Below are 20,001 nucleotides of genomic sequence, written 5' to 3'. Positions count from 1 at the left end.
CCACCTTTTCATTCAAAGCTCATTCCGCTGCCTCCTTTCTTGTAAGTGACTTCTACGATCAAGGGAGCCCTCTGCTCTCCTGGTTCCAGGAATGCCAGAGGAACCCGGCCGGTCTTCGCAGCCGTTCCCCCCTCCCCTGGGCGCCTGGCTGAGTTCCTGCGGGATTTCTGGGCGCTTTGACCACAAGAAATCACAGCGCCGGACGTTCGCGTCTCACTCTCGCCCCAGCCAAACAGACCTCTTTCAACTGTCGAGCAGAAACAAAAAAAGTTGGAGTCTGTGAACGAATTGAGCAAAGGACCCCCATCTCCGGGTGAGCAGGATTTGATGGAAGAGTCTTTGAGGGGGGCGCCACGAGGTCCACCTGCGCTTTCGATTTCAAATGGAAGTCGGGGCTCTGGGGTTTGGAGAAGATTTGGGCGGGTCCAAGGATTTCTGGTGGGTGCGCAAAGGGGAACCTGGGTGGAGAAGGGCTTCTTTGGGGGAGGACAGGAGCTGCTGGGGAGGGGGGGGGGGGGGGGGGGGGTGGGAGACGCTCCCTGCGTTGCCCGGCGGCTTGTCGCTCTTGCCCGGCGTCACTGGGAGTAGCGAAAGGTGAAACCTGGAGACCGGCGGCCAATCAGCTGCCCGCGATCCGTTTAAAGACGTATAAAGTGCCCCAGCGGCCGTGTGAAAGGAGGGCTGACACTCCACCAACCCTGGCGGCCTCTTCTCGCCCGCAAGCTGTGCAAATGTTAGAACCCCGTTGAATTCAACCTTTCCGACTCCAGGAGGGGCAACGACGGGTTTGATGCCAGGCAGACACGGGAGTGCAGGTGGCAGGACTTTGTTAAAGCTTCCCCAGGTGAGCCTGGAACTCTTGTTCTAAAAGCAACAGGCTATTCCCCCCACCCCCACCCCTCCAATTACATAGTCCTAGACCCAAACGTCATGTTTTGGGAGTCTGTCTTTGCCATTTTTTTATTTTAAAAAATGCTATTCCACGTTTAAGACCATTAAATGTTAATTATTTCCATGTAATCGTGGTTCTTTTCTAACCCGCAGGAATGTGCGGCTGTTTCTCTCCTAGTTCGTCTCCGCTTTCACTCCAGCAGCAGTGAAGAAGTGTATTTTTTAACCGTGGGCTGGACCGGAGCGGTTCTCACCCATGTTTTTGGCGCTCCCTTCCAATTCAGGATTCTTCTTTGCAGCCTTGTTGCCTTCACTGAACCATGTTCTTCGTCTCTTTTCCAGGTCTAAAGAGGGAGGGGGTGAAATCACTCTCGCTCGTTCAGAACCTGCCTGCCAACGATGCCTGTCCTGACCACGCCAGAAATCGCCACCAAGTTCAAGGAGAACTGGATGATGCTTCACCCGGAGGACCAGATGAACGTGAACGGGGCGGTGAACCTGGACGACAGCCTGACCAGCCTGCAGTGGCTGCAGGACTTCTCCATCCTCAGCGCGAACCTGGAGAAGCCCCCCGCCGCCCAGCATCACGACCCGCAGCAGTTCGCGGGCTCGGGTGGCCCGGCTTCCCCTCCAGCCGGCGACACGGCCGCCACCGGGGTACCGTTCAGTCTGGGCAAACCCACCCCGGCAGTCACCGGCACCAAGACCCTCGTCCAGTCTCAGAGCCCGGCCGAGGACGTCGACTACAAGACCAACCCACACGTGAAGCCTCCTTATTCCTACGCCACCCTGATCTGCATGGCAATGCAGGCGAGCAAGAAGACGAAGATCACCTTGTCTGCCATCTACAACTGGATCACCGACAATTTCTGCTACTATCGCCACGCCGACCCCAGCTGGCAGGTAAGATGCCCCCTGAATGGGTTCAGGACCATCGACACTGAACCGTTCATTAAAGCTTTAGTCCAAATAGTTCATGTTCAGATTGATAGCGGTGGGGTGTTTTTTTAATGACTTGAGTGTATCGATCCAAGCGCTCCGAGCCTGTCCTGCCGCTGCGCTTTGCGCGGTGGAGGCAGGTGTCCCGGGAATTTGGCAACCCGGACCGTCCCATCCAACCGAGGGCGTTCAAACCCCGGGCTTCAGCACGGGGCTGTGAAGATCGGTGGGACTTGGAGGGGCAGATCGCTGAAGCCCAAGGGCATGCGATATTGTTCCATTGCAGCGCGAGTTCAGTTCAATGATATTGTCAACTGTAAAAGAGTTGGGGGGGGGGGGGGGGGACACGCAGGACTTTTAATATTTCCACCACCTTTTGGGACTTTGTTGCATCGTTTCGCCGCTGGGTGACGGGGAACGAGATGGAACCACGTTAGCAAACTTGGCCTCCAGAAAAGTCAGGGGGGGAGGGGGTGACCTTTGGCGATTTGGAACGATCTGCCGGTGAGCGGAAAGGAATATGGAAAAACGACCTGCAGACTTCCACGAATTCAACCCCCAATCTTAAACTTGCAAGGAAGGCATCAAGAGGCTGACAGATCCCTTCACCTGGAGTTGATGGGGACCAGCATGCGTGGCTTCCCATGTATCTTTGTTTCCCAGAAATGCCCAAGGTGGGAGGAGAGATCCATTGGCAAATTTGGAAGCTTCCTTCACCCAGAAGTGTGGTTAGATTTTCGAGCATGGTGAGGACAGGCCCTTCAGCCCAAGAGGCTGGGCTGGCCTACACAAACCTCCTCCATGACCATTTCATTTTCGACTTTCAAAATTCAGACAGATAGCACAGTGACAGGTGCTTCTGGCCCACGAGCCTGTGCCGCCAAATAGGCCAATGAACCCACGACCCTCGTACATTTTGAAGGGTGGGAGGAAACCGGAGCGCCCAGGTGAAACCCACACAGACACAGGGAGAGCGTGTCCAATTTGAACCCGGGTTGGTGGCACTGTGATAGCGTTGAGCTAACCTCACCACCATCACACCCATTACTCTCTATTTCTCTTGCATCATGTACTTATCTAAGACACCCTTGAATGTACCTATTGCACTGGTCTCCACCACCAACCCCAGCAATGTATTCCAGATACCCTTCACCCTTTTGCTTTAACTCTCTGAGTAAAAAAAAATCCCTGACATCTCCCCCATCTCAACTTTCCACCACTCACCTTAAACAAGTGTATATTATGTGAATTGTATAGTGTCTGCAAAGAAAGGTCCCAAGCTAGGATGTCAATCGTCTATTTCTCTCCATGGATGCTGCCTAAACCACTGTCCCTCCAGTTCCTCATAGTTTGCAGGTGATTGGTAATGAATCTAGTCCGATATGAGAAATAAATAGTTATAAGCTGGCTTGGGTGGTGGCCACTGTTTCATGGATGTAGAAATCATAGCTGGAGAAGCCCCCCCACCGAAATAGGTGCATGTTCCTTGTATGTCTGGGGTGGCGATAGTGGCGGCGCTGAGATCGGGGGTGGTGAGATTGGTGGCGGCGCTGAGCGGGGTGGGAAGGACTCTGACCGGAGCGCATTAGAAGGTAAATTAGCATTGAGTTTTAGCCTTGTTGATATATTGATACATATAAGCCGGGCTTACAAAAGATGTTTTTGTGGTTAGGACCAACTGCAAGGATATTTTTATAAAAGATAATAAATTTCTGCTGAAACACTGAGCAAAAATTTTACAGGCAGTCATTTTGGTGTCACCCCCTCAGCTGGTGTCACTGGTGCAATCCACGCTCTCTCCCCCCCCCCCCCCCCCCCCGTACCCTCCTAGTGACGTCATTCGTTCCAGACACCCATCACTCTGTGTAAAGAAAAATTATGGCCAGCCCATTTCTTTTAAACTTTTCCCTCCCTCACCTTGAACACATATCCTGTATGTCATCTTGGGGTAAAAGATTCTGACTGTCTTCCCTATTAATGGCTCATAATTTTGTAAACTTTTATCACATCAACCCTCAGCCTCTGAGGCACAAAAGAAAATAACCCAAGCTGGTCCGATGTCTCCTGATTACTCGTGTCCTCTAATCCAGCCCGCAATCTTTTCTGTACCCTTTCCAAAGCCCCAATTCCATTCTGGAATGGGACGATTAAAATTGCGCATGACATTCCAAGTGCAGCCTAACCAGAGTTTTATATAGCTGCAACATGACTTCCTTTAGTACTCAATTGTTGCCCAATAAAGGCGAGCATACCATACTCCTTATTTGTCACCTGATCTGACCAGTTTCGAGTTGCAAGTGAGAATACAAAGATTTTTGTCGATGCCCAGCATTGTCCTCATTTGCCTCATTCAATAGTTTAGGGTGTATCTTATGAGGCCCAAAGGAGTTATCCACCTTCATACTCTTCAAAAGACGCAGGACCTCTTCTTTCTTGATCTCAAAATGGCCTAATACATTTCCATTCTTCAGACTGTGCTCCCTACCTTCCATGACCTTCTCCCTGGTGATTACTAATGTGCTCATTTGGTACCCGGCCAACTTCCTCTCACTCTGAGTATAAATTTCCTCCCATGTCTTTGAATAATCCTATCCTTACCCCACACATCCTCTTGTTTTTAATGCCAGTGTAAACTGTCCTGCGATTCTCTTTAATGGTGCTCACCAAAGACATTTCATAGCCTGTTTTACCTTTCCTAATGCTTAACCTCTTCCCTGCATTCCTTGTATTCCTCCAAGTTGTCCAATTTTAGTGTTCTAAACTTTACATATGCTTCATTTTTCTCTTTCGCTAGATTCATCATTCCACCCTGTCAATCCACCTTCATGGAATGTACTAGTCCTTAAACGGCATCCATAGACTTGCTGATAAAAGCAAATGCTGATTAATGGCACCCCCATGCAGCTCCTGCTTAATAATGTCATAAGCTGCCTTCGCCCAATTTTGTAGTTCCCAACAAGGTCCATGCTAATCCTTATTTGTTGGTATCTCGAAAATTGGGGAATTGTATGTCGGATTTATATGTTAAACTCAATCAAAAATACTTTAAAAAGAAAGAAAATTAGGGAATTGGGATTACTATTTCCAAAAATGCATTTGCATTGAAACTCTGATTGTCTGGACAGGCTCATCACTATAAGGTCTATTTTGGCCCATTCCCTGGTTGGACTATCTACAGCTGCTTCAAGGAGCCCCTCTATCATAATAAATCTTTTTTGAGCTCCATCCAAATCGAGTCCAAATTCTTTTCCTAGCTGTAGCAAAAAAATGTATTATGTCAACCTGGAAATTAGAAGACAACTTGAGAATACAACAATAGTATATAGAAATGAATAAATGTATTCCATTAGAAAAAAATAACATCTAATTTAAGAAATAACATCACAATATTCGAACAAATATGGGAACCGTACATGAAACACAATAGAGAAATCCTACCACGGACCTCCACCACCTAAAATGACAGAAGGAGAAGACGACGAAATGAACTGACCCAGTATGTAAAAGTAAAAGACAAAGATTTCTTGTTTATTTTTATTAAGTGACGACATTGTTTAACGGGTTTAATGTATCATATAGATTGAACTTTGGATAAATGGGAAGGGAGGGGGTAAAAAGGGGAGAAAATGACACTATATTCAAGAGAAAAATGTCTGTATGTATTTTGGTCAGTATGGTTTATAGTGTGAAAGATTTAAAAAAAAATTTTAAAAAAGGAGTGCCCCCTAGATGCACTTAAAAACTCTGTGCCATCTAAGCCTCTCATACTAAACACATCCCAGGCCCTGCCCTAATGCACTGTGCTAATTGAGATAATACATGCTACACCACATCACTTCCATTAAATGCAAACCCATAACCGCGTGGTGCAAGGTGATCACTGGTTTGGTGACAAATGTTGGGGAAAGTAAAGAATCCCACTACGGCAACCCCTTTTCTTTCCCACCTTTCCAATGTCTTTTTAAATCCTTTGAAAGAGCCATTCCTTTGATCCAGCCTTTATCCCCTTGCATTTTTTTTCTCCTCAAATTTTAATTACCAGTAATGCTTTTTCAAATCCCTTTAGGCAGTGGGTTCTACTTTTTAACAGTGACTGCATTATTGTTTTCCCCTAATGTCACCTGTAGTTCTGCCAGCTTTAATCAGTCTGCTAATTAAAACTTTCGTTAGTAACACTGTTGGACTGGACTCTGGGTGGCTGTGGACGCGCTGGAGGCTCTGGTGGGGGTGCTTCTCTAACTGTAAGAAATGTAAGAGGCACTTAAGCAATTTCTGCCAGCGGCAAATCTATCTGTCCTGCAGCAGGCAAAAAAGAATTTCATGCAATAGGACCCTATTTTATTTCTATGACACTAAATTGAATCTTGATAGCATGGTTTTGAGTAGGCCTATCAGTTCTGCCTTTACCTTTCCCTACCCAAAATTAGAAGAACCCTTGTTCAATGCCCTTCATTCCTGGCCTCATTCTTAGCCACAACTTCTACAAGATTTTGCCATCTGAGAATCGCTATCCAAAATTATTCCAATGGGGGCCATAACTGCATTCGTACTTTGCACCTCTGTTTGTGAAACAAAAGATTCTGCATGCCTTCCCAACAGCCTTCTTACCCTGAATTATGACCTTCAGTTATTTGTACACACACAGCCTGATTTGTTCCTTTTGCTCTGCGTCCCTCCTAAAAGTGGGCTGTTTGGTTTGTATTGCCGCTTCCTAATCTTCAAACCGAAATGGTTCACTTTACACTTGTCTCTTAAATTTCATTTGCCCAGTCTGATTATTTGTGACTTTACTGCTTTTCGTTTCATCCATAAGTTTTGCATTTATGGTCTGTGTTCCAGTTATGTGGAAATCATAAAGAGAATTGATATTGATCCCTGGAGGGCGCCTCTGCACACTCCCCTTCAGATTGAGAAGCAGCTTTATGCACTCTCTCTTCCTCTGTCCCTGAACTAATTTCATTTTAATAGCTTTATCCAATGTGCAGCCATTTGGGCATCACCATTTGGCCTTTGGAAGTTGATGCGTGCCATAATAAGCACATTATTATCATTAACATCATCTCTATTTTACTTTGCCGATGATCAGTCAAAGTAGTGAATAAAAGGAGATGATAAATGGGGATGCAAGAACAAAGATGGGAGGAGGCGTGTTCAAATGGGCATGAACAATTGAGCTGAGTGACTGTACTCTATCTTGTATATTCCATATAATTCTTCTCATTTGTTTTCCTCTTTCATCTTTTTCATACTAAAATTAATGCAACCAACTTCCTTATTATTGTCCCTTTCTATAGATAATTTACAGTTTTAGCTAACTGAATAATAACCCTTGTAAAACTTGTAATGTTGTTTATCTTATTTTTTTAAATATTTTAATTGATTTTAATAAAGAACGTACAAATTAAAAAAGGGAACAATTCAATAAGATGACATGGACAGTTGCATAAATGAAATAAGACATTCCGTACATCACTAACATACATAAATTGTAAATCATATCCATTATTCATATTCTAAATAGTATGTACTTTTTTTGGGAGAAAAAGACCTCTAATATATTTTTTTTAAAAAAGGAAAGAAGAAAATATTAGAGGAGAAAAAAACAAACCCCTTACCTAACCGCGCTGGCAGATGCTATATATGTTTATTGAAATGAAAAAATATATTTGTCACCAGATCAGTGATCAACTTGTACAGTTGAGTTTGTATTTAATGAAAATCATGTGATGTAGCTTGCATCTTCTCAATTAGCACAGTGAACTGGGGCTAAAAACAAAAGGTAATTAGTGATATAAATTAATGAAGTGATTCAGTCTGTCGTAACTTCATGATTCAGCCCTTCCATTCTTAATTATATTTTCTAACACCCTCCAGTTATACCATGGTAATTGAGACTATGGTATGTAAAATGATACAGAGGAGGATGGGCCTTTCACACAGTGGCAATCTGCTCATTTTAGAACAAAGTTGCTGTTGGTTTTCAAGTTCCACAATCAAAAGCTGATTGATGTTAAGCAGAAACCTGAAACCTTCATGGTTAATGCCATCAAAATTTCTTCCTCCTGTCTAACATCGCTCATGTACCTCTGAATATCTTCATGCCACTTCAGATTCTTACAGCTAGAGGGTAGACAACCTACTTTCAAGCCCCCAGCAGGATCTCTCTTATACAAGGCACCTCATAATCCAAATCGTGTTTACAGCTAAATAAGTGATGCCACTTTATAGATAAAAATTAAAACTGAGAATGGCAAGGTTTATGCTTAAATAAGCATCGTATTACACTTAAAGTTGTTTGGATAAAAACTTCACTTTTTTTGTTACTAAATGTTGCTGTTTGAATTTGATATGGTCATTTATGTAATATTTTATGCACAATTTTTACTCACTCATCCCTTTATTTCATGCATAGACAGTTGGGATCAAGTGAATTGTATGTGTATGAGGGAAATTTCAGTGGGCAGAAAGAGGACATGAGATGGGTTTAGCTTATAAGATGAAAGAGAATCCTGAGATAAAACCTATCTGTATGTTACAAGTAAAAAGGTAACGAGGAAAGAATAGGATCAATGTGGTCTTCTACGTGTGGAGCAACAGGAATGAACATTAGCCAAGCTCATTTTCTAGCACCTCCTCCGCAGCTCACAAATATTTCTGCCAGGGTCCCTTCAATTTCTTCACATGTCCTAGGAACATTTCTCATCTGCATTTCCTGCGGAGAAGGTCAGGGAAGCTAGGGAATTTGTAGAAGAGAATACCGCATATTTCGGCGGACAAGTCGAGTCGTGAAACCCCTCCCCCCCCAAAAAAAGCTCTCAAAAAATGGGGGTGCACTTATATGCTGGATATACTTTTGAGACCTTAAATTCAGCTCAAAATCCAATCTACGCTGATCCAGCGTATAATTTAACCCTTGAAAAACCAAAAAAAAACTCGACCTCGACAGATTTTCATTGAGATTTTTATTGAAAGCAACAACACATCTAGAATCCTTCAAAATCACTCTCGGTATTATCGTCTGAAGCAAAGATGGCAGCGAGCACATCCATACTTTCACTGTTTAAGCAGTCTGTATCTGATGAGGCGGTTTCAGCTTCGTCGTCAGTGTCCCATAACAAATCCTCTTCCATGCCATCAATTGCACAAGAGATACCGCACTTTTTAAATGATTTTTATCACAGTCTCTACTTTCACTTTGTCCCATGCCTTGAGCACAAAGTTACACAGCACATCAAGTGATGCAGCCCGCATTGCCCCGGCTTTTGTAAATGACTTTTCTGCACACAACATCCATATATTTAATTCCTCATCCACAGGGTCTTTGAATGGCTTGTTCAAGCAGACATTGAGAGGTTGCAATATAGACATAAAAGCACCCAGGTTAACTTCCAATGTGAGTATTATGTAGCAATAATCTACCCTTCATGTTCTGAGTTAAGTGGCTACGAAACATATCCCAGACCAGCAAACTCCATTCTTTGCATAAACTCCCTGGCTGCCTATTCCACACATTGTCTGTCCATAGTTTTACACCATTTTCAACCATCCATTTTTTTTCATGAAAATGTACAAAAATACCTGCAGGGAATTTCATTTTCAGTTTAATTTTGCATTTGTAGATTACCCCATGGATCTTAGCTTTCTCCTGTTGGCCATGCACGATTACACCACAGTAAACCTGGTCATTTCATAGCTTGTACTTCTGGTTTGCACTGTTTTAACACCTTTCCATTCCACTGTTCTATTTCCTATCATATTAGAATTCATGACATGCTTCCGATATTTGCCAATGCAAACTGGTGTTTCAGCCAGTTACGTATAAGAAACTGGTGAAAACTTACAACTTCATGATCAAGATCTTTTGGTCGTTTCTGTGAAATTTTTTTTTGGTATAATATTCTTCCTTTTCATGAAACGATTGCACCAGCCACTGTAGCCTCAAAATCTCTTCACGCACATCAAATTTTCTTGTAGCAGCGCAGTCGTTAGTTTTCTTGGCCATTTCTATCACTTTCAACTTAAAGCTTACTTTATATTTTCGTCGCATGCTGTGCTGGGTCAGTGGACCCTCCATGATAGTAATTCCCTCCAGCCAATGCCCAGCAGATCAATCAACGCGATTTATGGGGGTCAACGTATACATTGGTCAACGGCCCATCTCCGGCATCGCGAGCTTTGAGGGCCGATTTGTCAACAGCGCACTTCAGACAGCCAGAAAATTGGAGTCGACATAAGCTGGATATGCCATAAACCCTTAAAATTAAGCTGAAAATGAGGGGTCAACTTGTATGCGGAAATATATGGTAATATATTCACCTTGTGTAAGAGAGGGTGATGGTAGTCTTGAAGTGTAAAAAGGTTGGTGCATCGCTTTGGTATATCCTAGGACATTGAGAAGCATGTGAAGAAATTGAAGGGACCCTGGCAGAGATATTTGCGAGCTGCGGGGGAGGTGCTAGAAAATGAGCTTGGCTAACGTTGTGCCCCTTCTTAAGAAAGACTGCAAGGATAAGTCATGCCCATCATATCCACATCATCGGGGGTGGGGGGGGGGTTTACTATAGGGGATTCAGAGAAAAAAGATCTACTTCATTTGGAAAGGCAAGGCCTGATTAGGAATATTCCACACAGCCTTGTGCATGGAAAATTGTGTGTCACAAATGGAATGGAGGTTTTTGAAGATGTAACCAGAGGACTGACAAGGGCAGGGCGATAGATTTTTAAAAAAAAATATTTGCAATTCCAGTAATCGAAGCCAGTTCTCCTGTTCAGTGCTGCCAACAGCTGAGTTCTCGATTTCCCCCAAGTAAAAAATTGGCAAGGGTTTAATTTCAAGTTGAAAATCGGATGATTTAATGAATCTGGAAAATACTGGAACACTCAGCAGGTCAGGCAGCATCTGGGGAAAGGCAAAGTAATTACTGTTTCTGACTCGAAGACCCTTTTTCGGAATTGAGAAAGCCATCTTAACTGACAATGGCCTTCTGTTCGTCTGAATGCTGTTCTAAGAGTTAATGTACGATATTAGTAAAAATGTTATTATGCTTTAGGGACAAAATGATAGCCCAGTTGTGACATTTATAAAATGATCTGAATTAAGTCTGAAGATGGTCTGCGAATGACAGTTTAGGGGTCTTTGCTGAAGGGGAGATTGAAGTCTGAAGACACTCTGCGGATGACATTTTAGGGGGTCTTTGCTGAAGGGCAGATTGAAGCTCTGAAGAAAATTTGTCTCTTGGATTTTAATACACTGCCAAAAAAAAAAGCATCAGAGAATTTCTTATCAGCCTTCTTCAATGTGTGGAAAATTTGTATCCAAGAAAGTTCTTTAGTTACAAAGACTTTGAATAGAACATAGAACAAAGAACATTATAGCACATACAGGCCCTTCGGCCCACATTTTTGCACCAACCTATGGAAACTTACTAATTTTTTCCTAGCTCACACCATAAACCTCTATTTTTCTTGCATCCACATGTCCCTAACGTATTAGCCTCGACAGCCACCCCCATCAATACATTCCAGGCACTGACCATTATTTACGCTTTTTTAAAAATTATTTGGCATCTCCCTTGAACTTCCTCCAGTCACCTTAAACCAATATCCTCTGGTATTTGCTTTTATCACCCCAGAGAAATGGTGCTGGCTGTCCATCCCATCTAAGCCCCCTCATAATTCTGTATTCCTCCATTGTCACCTCTCATTTATCCCATCCTTCCATTCCTTTTACCTTCATTTTTTATCTATCTTACTTTTCAATGTACATTGCTACTTTTAATTGTTCTTTTGTGACTTAATAGCAATAAGTAGATGCTTGAATTTTGAAAAAGACCTACCGAAAGAGGTTGTGGAATAGAAAATAATGACAGATTTTATGAACTAACAATTTTATTTTCCTGTCGGCATAGTGTTAAAGAAACCCAAAGGTTGCCGAGAGACCTGAACAGTGTAGGAGAGGGGGCAAAGAAATGACAGATGAGATACAATGTTGAGAAATGTACGGTTGTATATTTTGGAAGAAATAAACAGGCAGATTATTATTTAAATAGGGAGAAAATTCAAAATTCAGAAGTGCAATGGGGCTTGGGAGGGGGGAAGGGGTCCTCATGAAGGATACCCTAAAGGTTGACCACCAGATTGGATTGGCGGTAAAGAAAGTGAATGCTATGTTGGCATTCATTTCAAGAGGAATAGTGTATAAAAGAGGTGTTGGTGAGACTCTATAGGGCACTGATGAGACCTCATTTGTACTGTATATAGTTTTGGGCCCCTTAGCTTAGAAGGGATGTACTGGAGAGAGTTCAGAGAAGATATATGAGGATGATTCCTGGAATGCAGGGCTAACATATGAGGAGAGTTCATCAGCTCTTGGACTGTATTCATTGGTGTATAGAAGGATGAGAGGGGATCTCAACAAACCATTTTGAATGTTGAAAGGAATGGACAGAGTAGATGTGAATAAGATGTTTTCTTTGATGGGTGAGTCCAGGACAAGAGGGCAGAGTCTTAGAGGGTACCTATTTAGAAGAGAGATGAGGCAAAATTTCTTAAGCCAGAGGGTCGTGGATTTGTGGAATTCGTTGCCACATACAGATGTGGAGCCTCGATCATTGGGGGAGTTTAAAGAGAAGATTGATAGGTATCTAATTATCAAGGGATATGGAGAAAAGGCTGGAAATTTGAACTAGATGTGAGAACAGTTTAGCTCAGGGTGGAGTGGCGGAGCAGATTCGATGGGCTGAAAGGCCTACTTTTGTTCCTTTATCTTGTGATCTTCTGATTTCAGAATTTGAGGTGGTTTTTCCCTAATAGGCTGGGTGAGTTGATTATTTTGCCTGCTTAAAATGTTGCAGTGTTTGTTATTATGTACCGCATATTCCTCAACAGAAGTTCGGTCAAGCTTATTTACATGTGTAAATCTCATTTGGAGAGCAGATTTGGTTCTGGTAAAGCTCCCTCATGGTTTTGGCATCAGTATGTTTCCTGGTGTTAAGTAATCCTGTAAAATGGGTGTTAAGTATCTTGCGAGAGGGAATCTATATAGATTTAAAGAAAAACAAATGCTTGGCGTTATCCTGCACATTGCTTTGGAATTTCATGAGAAACTAAAATCATTTTAGAAAGGTGACAGATGGAGAAAAGAGGTAGAATCTTCCAGAACCTCATGAATGTGTTGAGCTGTGGTCAAGGAACACATGAGACCATTGCCTCCACAACTCACTCTACCTGCCCATAGCAAAGAGTATGCCAGATTACCAGCAAAGTCTTCTGGGTGCTGAAGCTGTGCTGTTGTGTGACGTTGAGAGTCACAAAAAAAAAGACCTTTAAAACAATGTGACAATGTTGGTGAAAATTAGACTTGAGCTTTGGATGATAATTAGTTATTGTGATTTACATGGAGCATTGTACATATGCTCTATATTCTTAGTTGCTACAGCTGAACAGGTACTTCATGGGGGGGGGGAAGGTTTATAAATAAAATGTAATGAATTAAATTAAAAAGAATAGAATGAATAGTCGTAGACACTGAAGTGGAAAAGCAAGTGGTGCTACAATCGTGCAGACAATAATTTTGTGGTGATGGAGCAGTCCATGATTAGTGTAACAAGAGTATGATAGCCTTAAACAAACTCTTCTTGAACCTAGAGGCACTGATCCTCTGCCCAACGATGGCAGTGAGAAGAGTCCTTTATGATATTGGCTGCCTTCTTGATATCTTCAATGGATATGAAGTCTAACCCTGTGATAATGAAGCTGGATTCGTAACCTTGGAGTCGTAATTTGCAGTCTATGGACGAAGAGTTGGGACCTAGGCCAGGTGCATTCTGAGACCGGAGAATGTTAGAAGTAAAGGCCGAGAATCTGACTTCTAGTACCAGTGTCACAAGGAAGGGCTACCAAAGCACCGATTCTCAAAAGTACACCTTATTCAGTCAAACAAAAGGAAAGTTGGATCCAGAATAGTGTTTAACATAATTTGAGAACATGGAGATAGAAATAAAAGCCACCATGAGTCAATTTTCGAACTGGTGTGGTGGAGACTAACAAGGACATTTCAGACCCTCCATTTTGGTGGTTTTTTGGCTTATTTGGCCTGAATAATTCTTGAATAGTTTTACTCCAATCTAATCTTTGGTTCCAATCTCAACTGAGGTGGCAAGTGAGCTGACCAGAAAAAAAAGGTCACTTAAATATTAAAATAATATTGTTTGAAATTCTCTTGATCTCCACTTTAATCTTGGCCTCTGTTTCTCAGACCCCAGGAATCTGGAAGTTTGAGGGTTGTGTTTTTTTTTTTTGGCGCTTTTATTTAATTTACTGCTGGATCCAGCTGCTCACTTTATCTATCACTGAACCACCCAAAACCAAGATCTGCTATCTGGCTGTGGCCTCTCAGTCTCCTCTCAGTTCTTCCTCTCAAATGTCATGCCTAGCTTTTGGAGACCTTCCAATCTCCATCGCCAAGTCTTCCAATTCCTTCCCAGCTCTAACCCAACTAACCTCGCCACCCCTTCTAGGCTTCAGCCTTTCTCATCCCTCCCTCTGCAGCCATTTGCCAAAGACCCACTCACCCAACAACTGGGAAATAGGGTTAGGGGGTTTCAATCAGGCCCTGCAGTTAAATTCAAGGGCAATCCATTGTCACGAGGTTGAACAGTGCCCTGCTGCTTCAGCTCTAATACCTGGCTCAAAGACTCTGGAATTATTCCACAGCCAATGTGTCCTGCAGGATGGAGTAACTTTTCAATGTTTATGCTTCCAGGCCATCAGACTAGAGGCTGGAACTATGAAGAGCTTAGAGGTGTGAGAGATGTGAGTTCATGTCCTGCTCTAGAGCAGATGAAGAATTTGCATTTGGTTAAATAATCGATCAGCAATGGTGAACTATCAAGCTCACAAAATGCCTTTGGGTTCTCTGATCTATCTTTACTTGGTCTAAGATGTCCCTCAATGTGGATGATGATGCTGCCCTGTGAAATAGTCAAAGAAATCCACCCATGTAGCCAATTTGGAAATGCACTCAGCTTCTGCTATTCCTTCTCACCCCAAAATGGTTCCCGATGACCCAAATCAATTTGCATATGCATCAATTCCCCCATCCATGCTCTCACCTTGCTGCTCTACTTTCCTTCCCTTCTCAGCTTGTGCTGTCCTACGGATCGATCACAACTGTTTCCACCCCCCCCCCCACCCCCACCCCACTCCCCTCAAAGATCAGGCCCAAATTTCCAGCTGCCCAGGGTCCTGAGGCAAGCTGGATGAGTGAGTTGCTCAATGACCTCTTCTCAACCCCATTTGCACTTCTCGTGCCCAGCCTCAAGCGGGGAGGTCAGGGTATGGCATGCTTGCCTGTTTGAAAATGTGTATTGTCTAATCTGTTGAAACAAAGCATGATTGCAGCTGAATTTTAACGCAATGGATTTGCAGCAATACTGGTCACCACTACACTTCATTAATGCCAATCCAGTATATTCTTCTATTTGTTTGTCAGTGGCTTTCTGCAAACATTAAAACGGACCGTATATTTTGGCATACAAGTTGACCCCATTTTTCAGCCTCATTTTAAGGTTTTTATGGTATATCCGTGTATGTCAACCCCCATTTTGTGGTCTCCTGAGGTTCCCCATTGACTGGCATATCAGTCGACCCCCGCCACTCCCCATAGATTGATCTGCTGGGAATTGCCTGGAGGAAATTACTATCATGGTTCACTGACCCAACACAGCATGTACCGAAAATATGAAGCTTTAAGTTGAAAGTGTTAGAAATGGCCAAGAAAACCAACAACTGCGCTGCTACAAGAAAATTTGATGTGCATGAGAAGCTGGTAAGAGATTGGAGGAAGAAAGAAGAGACTTTAAGAAAAATACCATAAAACCAATGTTCTTTGAGAAAAGGAATCCCTTGTTGGCCAGAGTTGGGAAATCAAGTTGCAGAATGGATACGTGAACAGAGGTAAGATTGCTACATGGTCACCCGAAATAAAATAAGAACATTTGCACTGCAGTGGGCCAATTCACACCCAGACCTCAATGATGAATTTGAAGCCACAGTTGGCTGGTGCAATCGCTTTATGGAAAGGAAAAATCTGGTATTACGCCAAAAAACAACAATTGCACAAAAGCTACCAAAAGGTCTTGATCATGAAGTTGTAAGTTTTCACCATTTTATTTTCCGTAACCGGCTGAAACACCAGCTTGCATTGGCAAATATTGGAAACATGGACGAAACTCTCATGAATTTCGACATGATAGGGAATAGAACAGTGGAATGGAAAGGTGTTAAAACATGCAAAGCAGAAGTACAGGCCATGAAAGGACAGGTGTTATCGTGCTTGGCCAACAGGACAGAGTTGAGACCCATAGTAATTTTCAAATGCAAAATAAACTGAAAATGAAATTCCCTGAAGGTATTTTTGAACATTTTCATGAAAAAGGATAGATGGTTGAAAATGGTGTAAAACTATGGACAGACATTGTGTGGAAAAGGCAGTTTGCACAAAGAACAGAGTTTGCTGGTCTGGGATGTGTTTCGTAGCCACTTAACTGAGAACACTAAAAGTAGATTAGCACTACATAATACTCACATGAAGTTATCCCAAGTGGTTTAACATCTATATCGTAACCTCTCGATGTCTGCTGGGACAAGCCATTCAAACACATGTGTGAGGAATGGAATAGATGTCGAGTGCAGAAAAGGCAGGGCAAAGTGTGCTGCATCACTTGATGTGCTATGTGACTTTGTGCTCAAGTCATGTGGCAAAGTGAAAGTAGAGACTGTGATAAAAATCATTTAACAAGGGCGGTATCTCTTGCGCAACTGATGGCATGGAAGGTGATTTATTGCGGGACACTGACAATGAAACTGGAACCCCTACATCATTTACAGACTGAGATCCATGTGATGACCGTATGGATGTGTTCGCTGCCATCTTTGCTTCAGATGATGTTAGCGAGAGTGATTTTGAAGGGTTCTAAATGTGTTGTTGTTTTCAATGAAATTCTGTCACAGTCGGGGTTTTTTTTTTTGTTTTATTTAAGTGTCGGCTTTTTATGCCGGATCAGTGCAGATTGGATTTTGAGTTGAATTTAAGGTCTCAATAGTATATCTGGCGCCTAAATCAACCTCCATTTCTTGAGATTTCTTTTGTGTTTCACGACTCGACTGATATACCGAAATATACTTTACCAGTATGTGTTAGTCATTAGGTTGAAAAAAAGGGGGACACAGTTGGCATAGTGGGTAGCACAACACATTTTTACAGCGCCAGTGATTAGGACCAGGGTTTGAATCCCGTGCATTCTGTAAGGAGTTTTTGCGTTCTCCCCGAGTCGCGTGGGTTTTCACCAGGGGGTTCTGGTTTCCTCTCACCATTTGAAATGCACCGGGGGTGTTGGTTAATTGGGTGTAAATTTAGGCGGCCCAGACTTGTGGGCCGAAATGGCCTGTTCCCGCGCTGAATGTCTAAATTTAAAATGTAAATTCAAGATTGCTGTCTGTAAGTAGTTTGTACTTTTTTCCCCGTTTCAGAATCAGGATTTATTGACACGATCAAATCATGAAATTCGGTGTTTTGCAGCAAACATTTATATTGTAACAATATTAAAACATGACTATAAAAAATAAGGTTAAAATAAAATAATAACAGCAATAAAAGTGCTTGAAAAGTAAGGCAGTGTCTTTAGTTCAGGAATCTGACGGCAGCGGGGAAGAAGCTGTCCTTGTGCCGCTGAGTGCTTGTCTTTAGGCTCTTGTACCTTTTCCCCGATGAAGAGGTCATAGATTGGGTGGTGGGGGTCTTTGAGGATAGAGGTTGCCTTTTAAAGGCACCGCCTCAAGTAGATGTCTCGATAGAGTGAAGTCTGGTGCCTGTGATGCTGCAGGTCGAGTTAACAATCCTCTGGAGTTTATTCTTGTCCTGAGAGTTGGCGCCTCCCTACCAGGCAGTGATGCAACCCGCCAGAATGCTCTCCACGGTACCCCTGTAGAAGTTTGCGAGAGTCTTCGGTGACCTACCGAATCTCCTCAGGCACCTCACTAAGTAAAGCAGCTGGCAAGCTTTCTTTGTGATTGCATCAATGTGGAGGCTCCAGGACAGATCCTCGGAGATCTAGGAATTTGAAGTTCTTGACCCTCTCCATTACTGAGCTCTCGATGAGGACTGGATGGTGTTCCCCTGACTTCCTCCTGAAGTCCACAATCATCTCCTTTGTTTTGCTGATGTTGAGCGCAAGGTTGTTGTTGTTACACCATTTAACGAGCATGGGTTTCCTCTAAGTGCTTCAGTTTCCTCCCACCCTTTAAAACATACTGGGACTGTAGGTTAATGGGTGTAGGTAGCACGGTCTCATGGGCTGGAAGGGCCTGTTACCGTGCTGTATGTCTAAATTTTAAAAATTTAGCAATCTGAATATGATTAATTGTTGTCTCAATCAAACAAGTTATTTGAACAATCTAAATTTCCAATTAATGTGTTCTTTATGGTGAGAAGCAGTATTTGACTGTTTTGAGTTCTGCTTAATATGTCATTAAGAAATGGAGGGAAGAATGATTTCCCTGCACTGTGGGTTTGTCATGGAACAATCAAACAACAGGGAAACAGGCACTTAAATCCACCACCACTGCACCAACCATCCAACACAAATCCCATTTTATACATTTTGGAGAAAATGTGTGAATAGGTACGATTTTATCAAATTTCTGGGGAATAATTCCCTTGGAAATGATCCAATATATATCAGAGGGTTTATCACCTATTTGTAAAATCTTTGCTGATTTCATTGAAACTAAAATTCTCACTGTGCTTGACAGGGTAGAAGCAGGGGTCACAGAGGCTGAGCATGAAGCATAAATGAGAATTATTTTCTTCACCCAGAGAATGGTGAAACCTCTACCCAGGAGGGATGTGGAAGTTCAGTTGATTATTGACAAAGATTACTTTTTTAAAAGTATATTAAGGGTATCAAGAGATAGGACGTAAGTACATGAAAGTGGAACTGAGGCAAAAGGTCAGCCAGCAATGATCTTGTGGATGGTGGAAGAGGCATGAGGGGCCCAAATGACCCTTGTTTCTCAAGCTTTATGCAGTGTAATTATCCATTTCTCAGTGAGCTTCTGCTGGTCTCCCATTGGAGAAAAGGCTCCAGTTTCATTATTCATAGGGGTAACTGGAGTTAATCAAGGCATTTAATTATACATCAGATCACCGTCCCAAGGAGCTGGACACTTGCCAGTTGAGCTCTATGATCTGCTAGGTATAACCGGATCAAAATTCTTAAATGTAAAAATCTGGTGTTGATCAGCAAAGTAAACGAGGCAGCATAATCGCCACGTTCAGCTTTCCCAGTTCTAGAGTAAGTCATAAATAAACTATGGCTAACTCCAGGCTCCTGCATCAACCCACTTACCCACTAGTTTTCCTTAACATGCAAAAATGTTTAAATTTCTGTCATCAATGATGTGTTCAGTGTTTTTTCCACAAACATTACCTAGAGTTAATTTTATTTTTGATTTTATTTCTGTAATATAATAAATCATTGGAATTTTGATTATGTTAAATTATACTTTGTTTTTAAAGTAATGATAACTGCCCCGCATAACTCCCATTTCATCAGATGTTCATTCATCAGATCAAAGCTCTGACATCCATTGGTTTCTCTGTCACCAACTATTTGATTGAACAATTCTTATCCTTGTTTTCTAGCCCTCTCTATCTCTGAGTTCTCTACCCATTTGAAATATATTTCTCCAGTTCTGTCCTTCCTCGCATTATTGGTGTTAAATAGTCCACCAGAGGCAGTCATCGCTTCGGTTGGCAGGCCCCTAACCTTGCTCTGAATTTACCCACCTGAGCTCCTTGGGTTCTCTCTGTTCCTTTAAGACTCCCAATAGAAAATAGCTTGGTTCATTATTCCTTAAAATTTCCAATGCTGTTTGGTGTCATATTTAGTTTGATAACACATCTGTAAAGTGCTAGGTTAAGACTCTGTATAAATATAATCAAATATTGCAGTTGTTACACATTAGAATTTAAGAAAAAAACAGGTAATGGATAAATTAGATTATATGTATGTAGAAAGATTCAGATAGAATATTTCAGCTTAATGACCTTTCTTCAGAAGATAGAGCATCCAACCTATTTATAAAGGACATATTTATACAAAACAGGCA

At 42.4% G+C, this 20,001-nt stretch overlaps 1 protein-coding gene across 3 annotated transcripts in view; it reads left to right on the top strand.

Moving 5' to 3' along the window:
* The window catches only part of foxj1b (forkhead box J1b), a 32,399-nt gene that overhangs the window by 8,320 nt on the left and 4,078 nt on the right, over positions 1 to 20,001 (top strand). For 2 of the 3 annotated variants that reach the window (XM_069904810.1, XM_069904811.1), the window contains one exon: positions 1,234 to 1,794. In XM_069904810.1, the coding sequence (XP_069760911.1) occupies positions 1,291 to 1,794 (504 nt within the window). In that variant the 5' untranslated portion in view covers positions 1,234 to 1,290. Of the gene's footprint in view, positions 1 to 637; positions 845 to 1,233; positions 1,795 to 20,001 lie in introns of those variants that run through there. The other variant, XM_069904812.1, reaches the window with a different exon arrangement.

The sequence above is a fragment of the Narcine bancroftii genome, chromosome 12 (assembly GCF_036971445.1).
Source record: "Narcine bancroftii isolate sNarBan1 chromosome 12, sNarBan1.hap1, whole genome shotgun sequence".
In the NCBI taxonomy this organism is placed as follows: domain Eukaryota; kingdom Metazoa; phylum Chordata; class Chondrichthyes; order Torpediniformes; family Narcinidae; genus Narcine; species Narcine bancroftii.
Note: the sequence above shows the minus strand (reverse complement) of the source record. Positions and strands in the feature narration are given on the sequence as shown.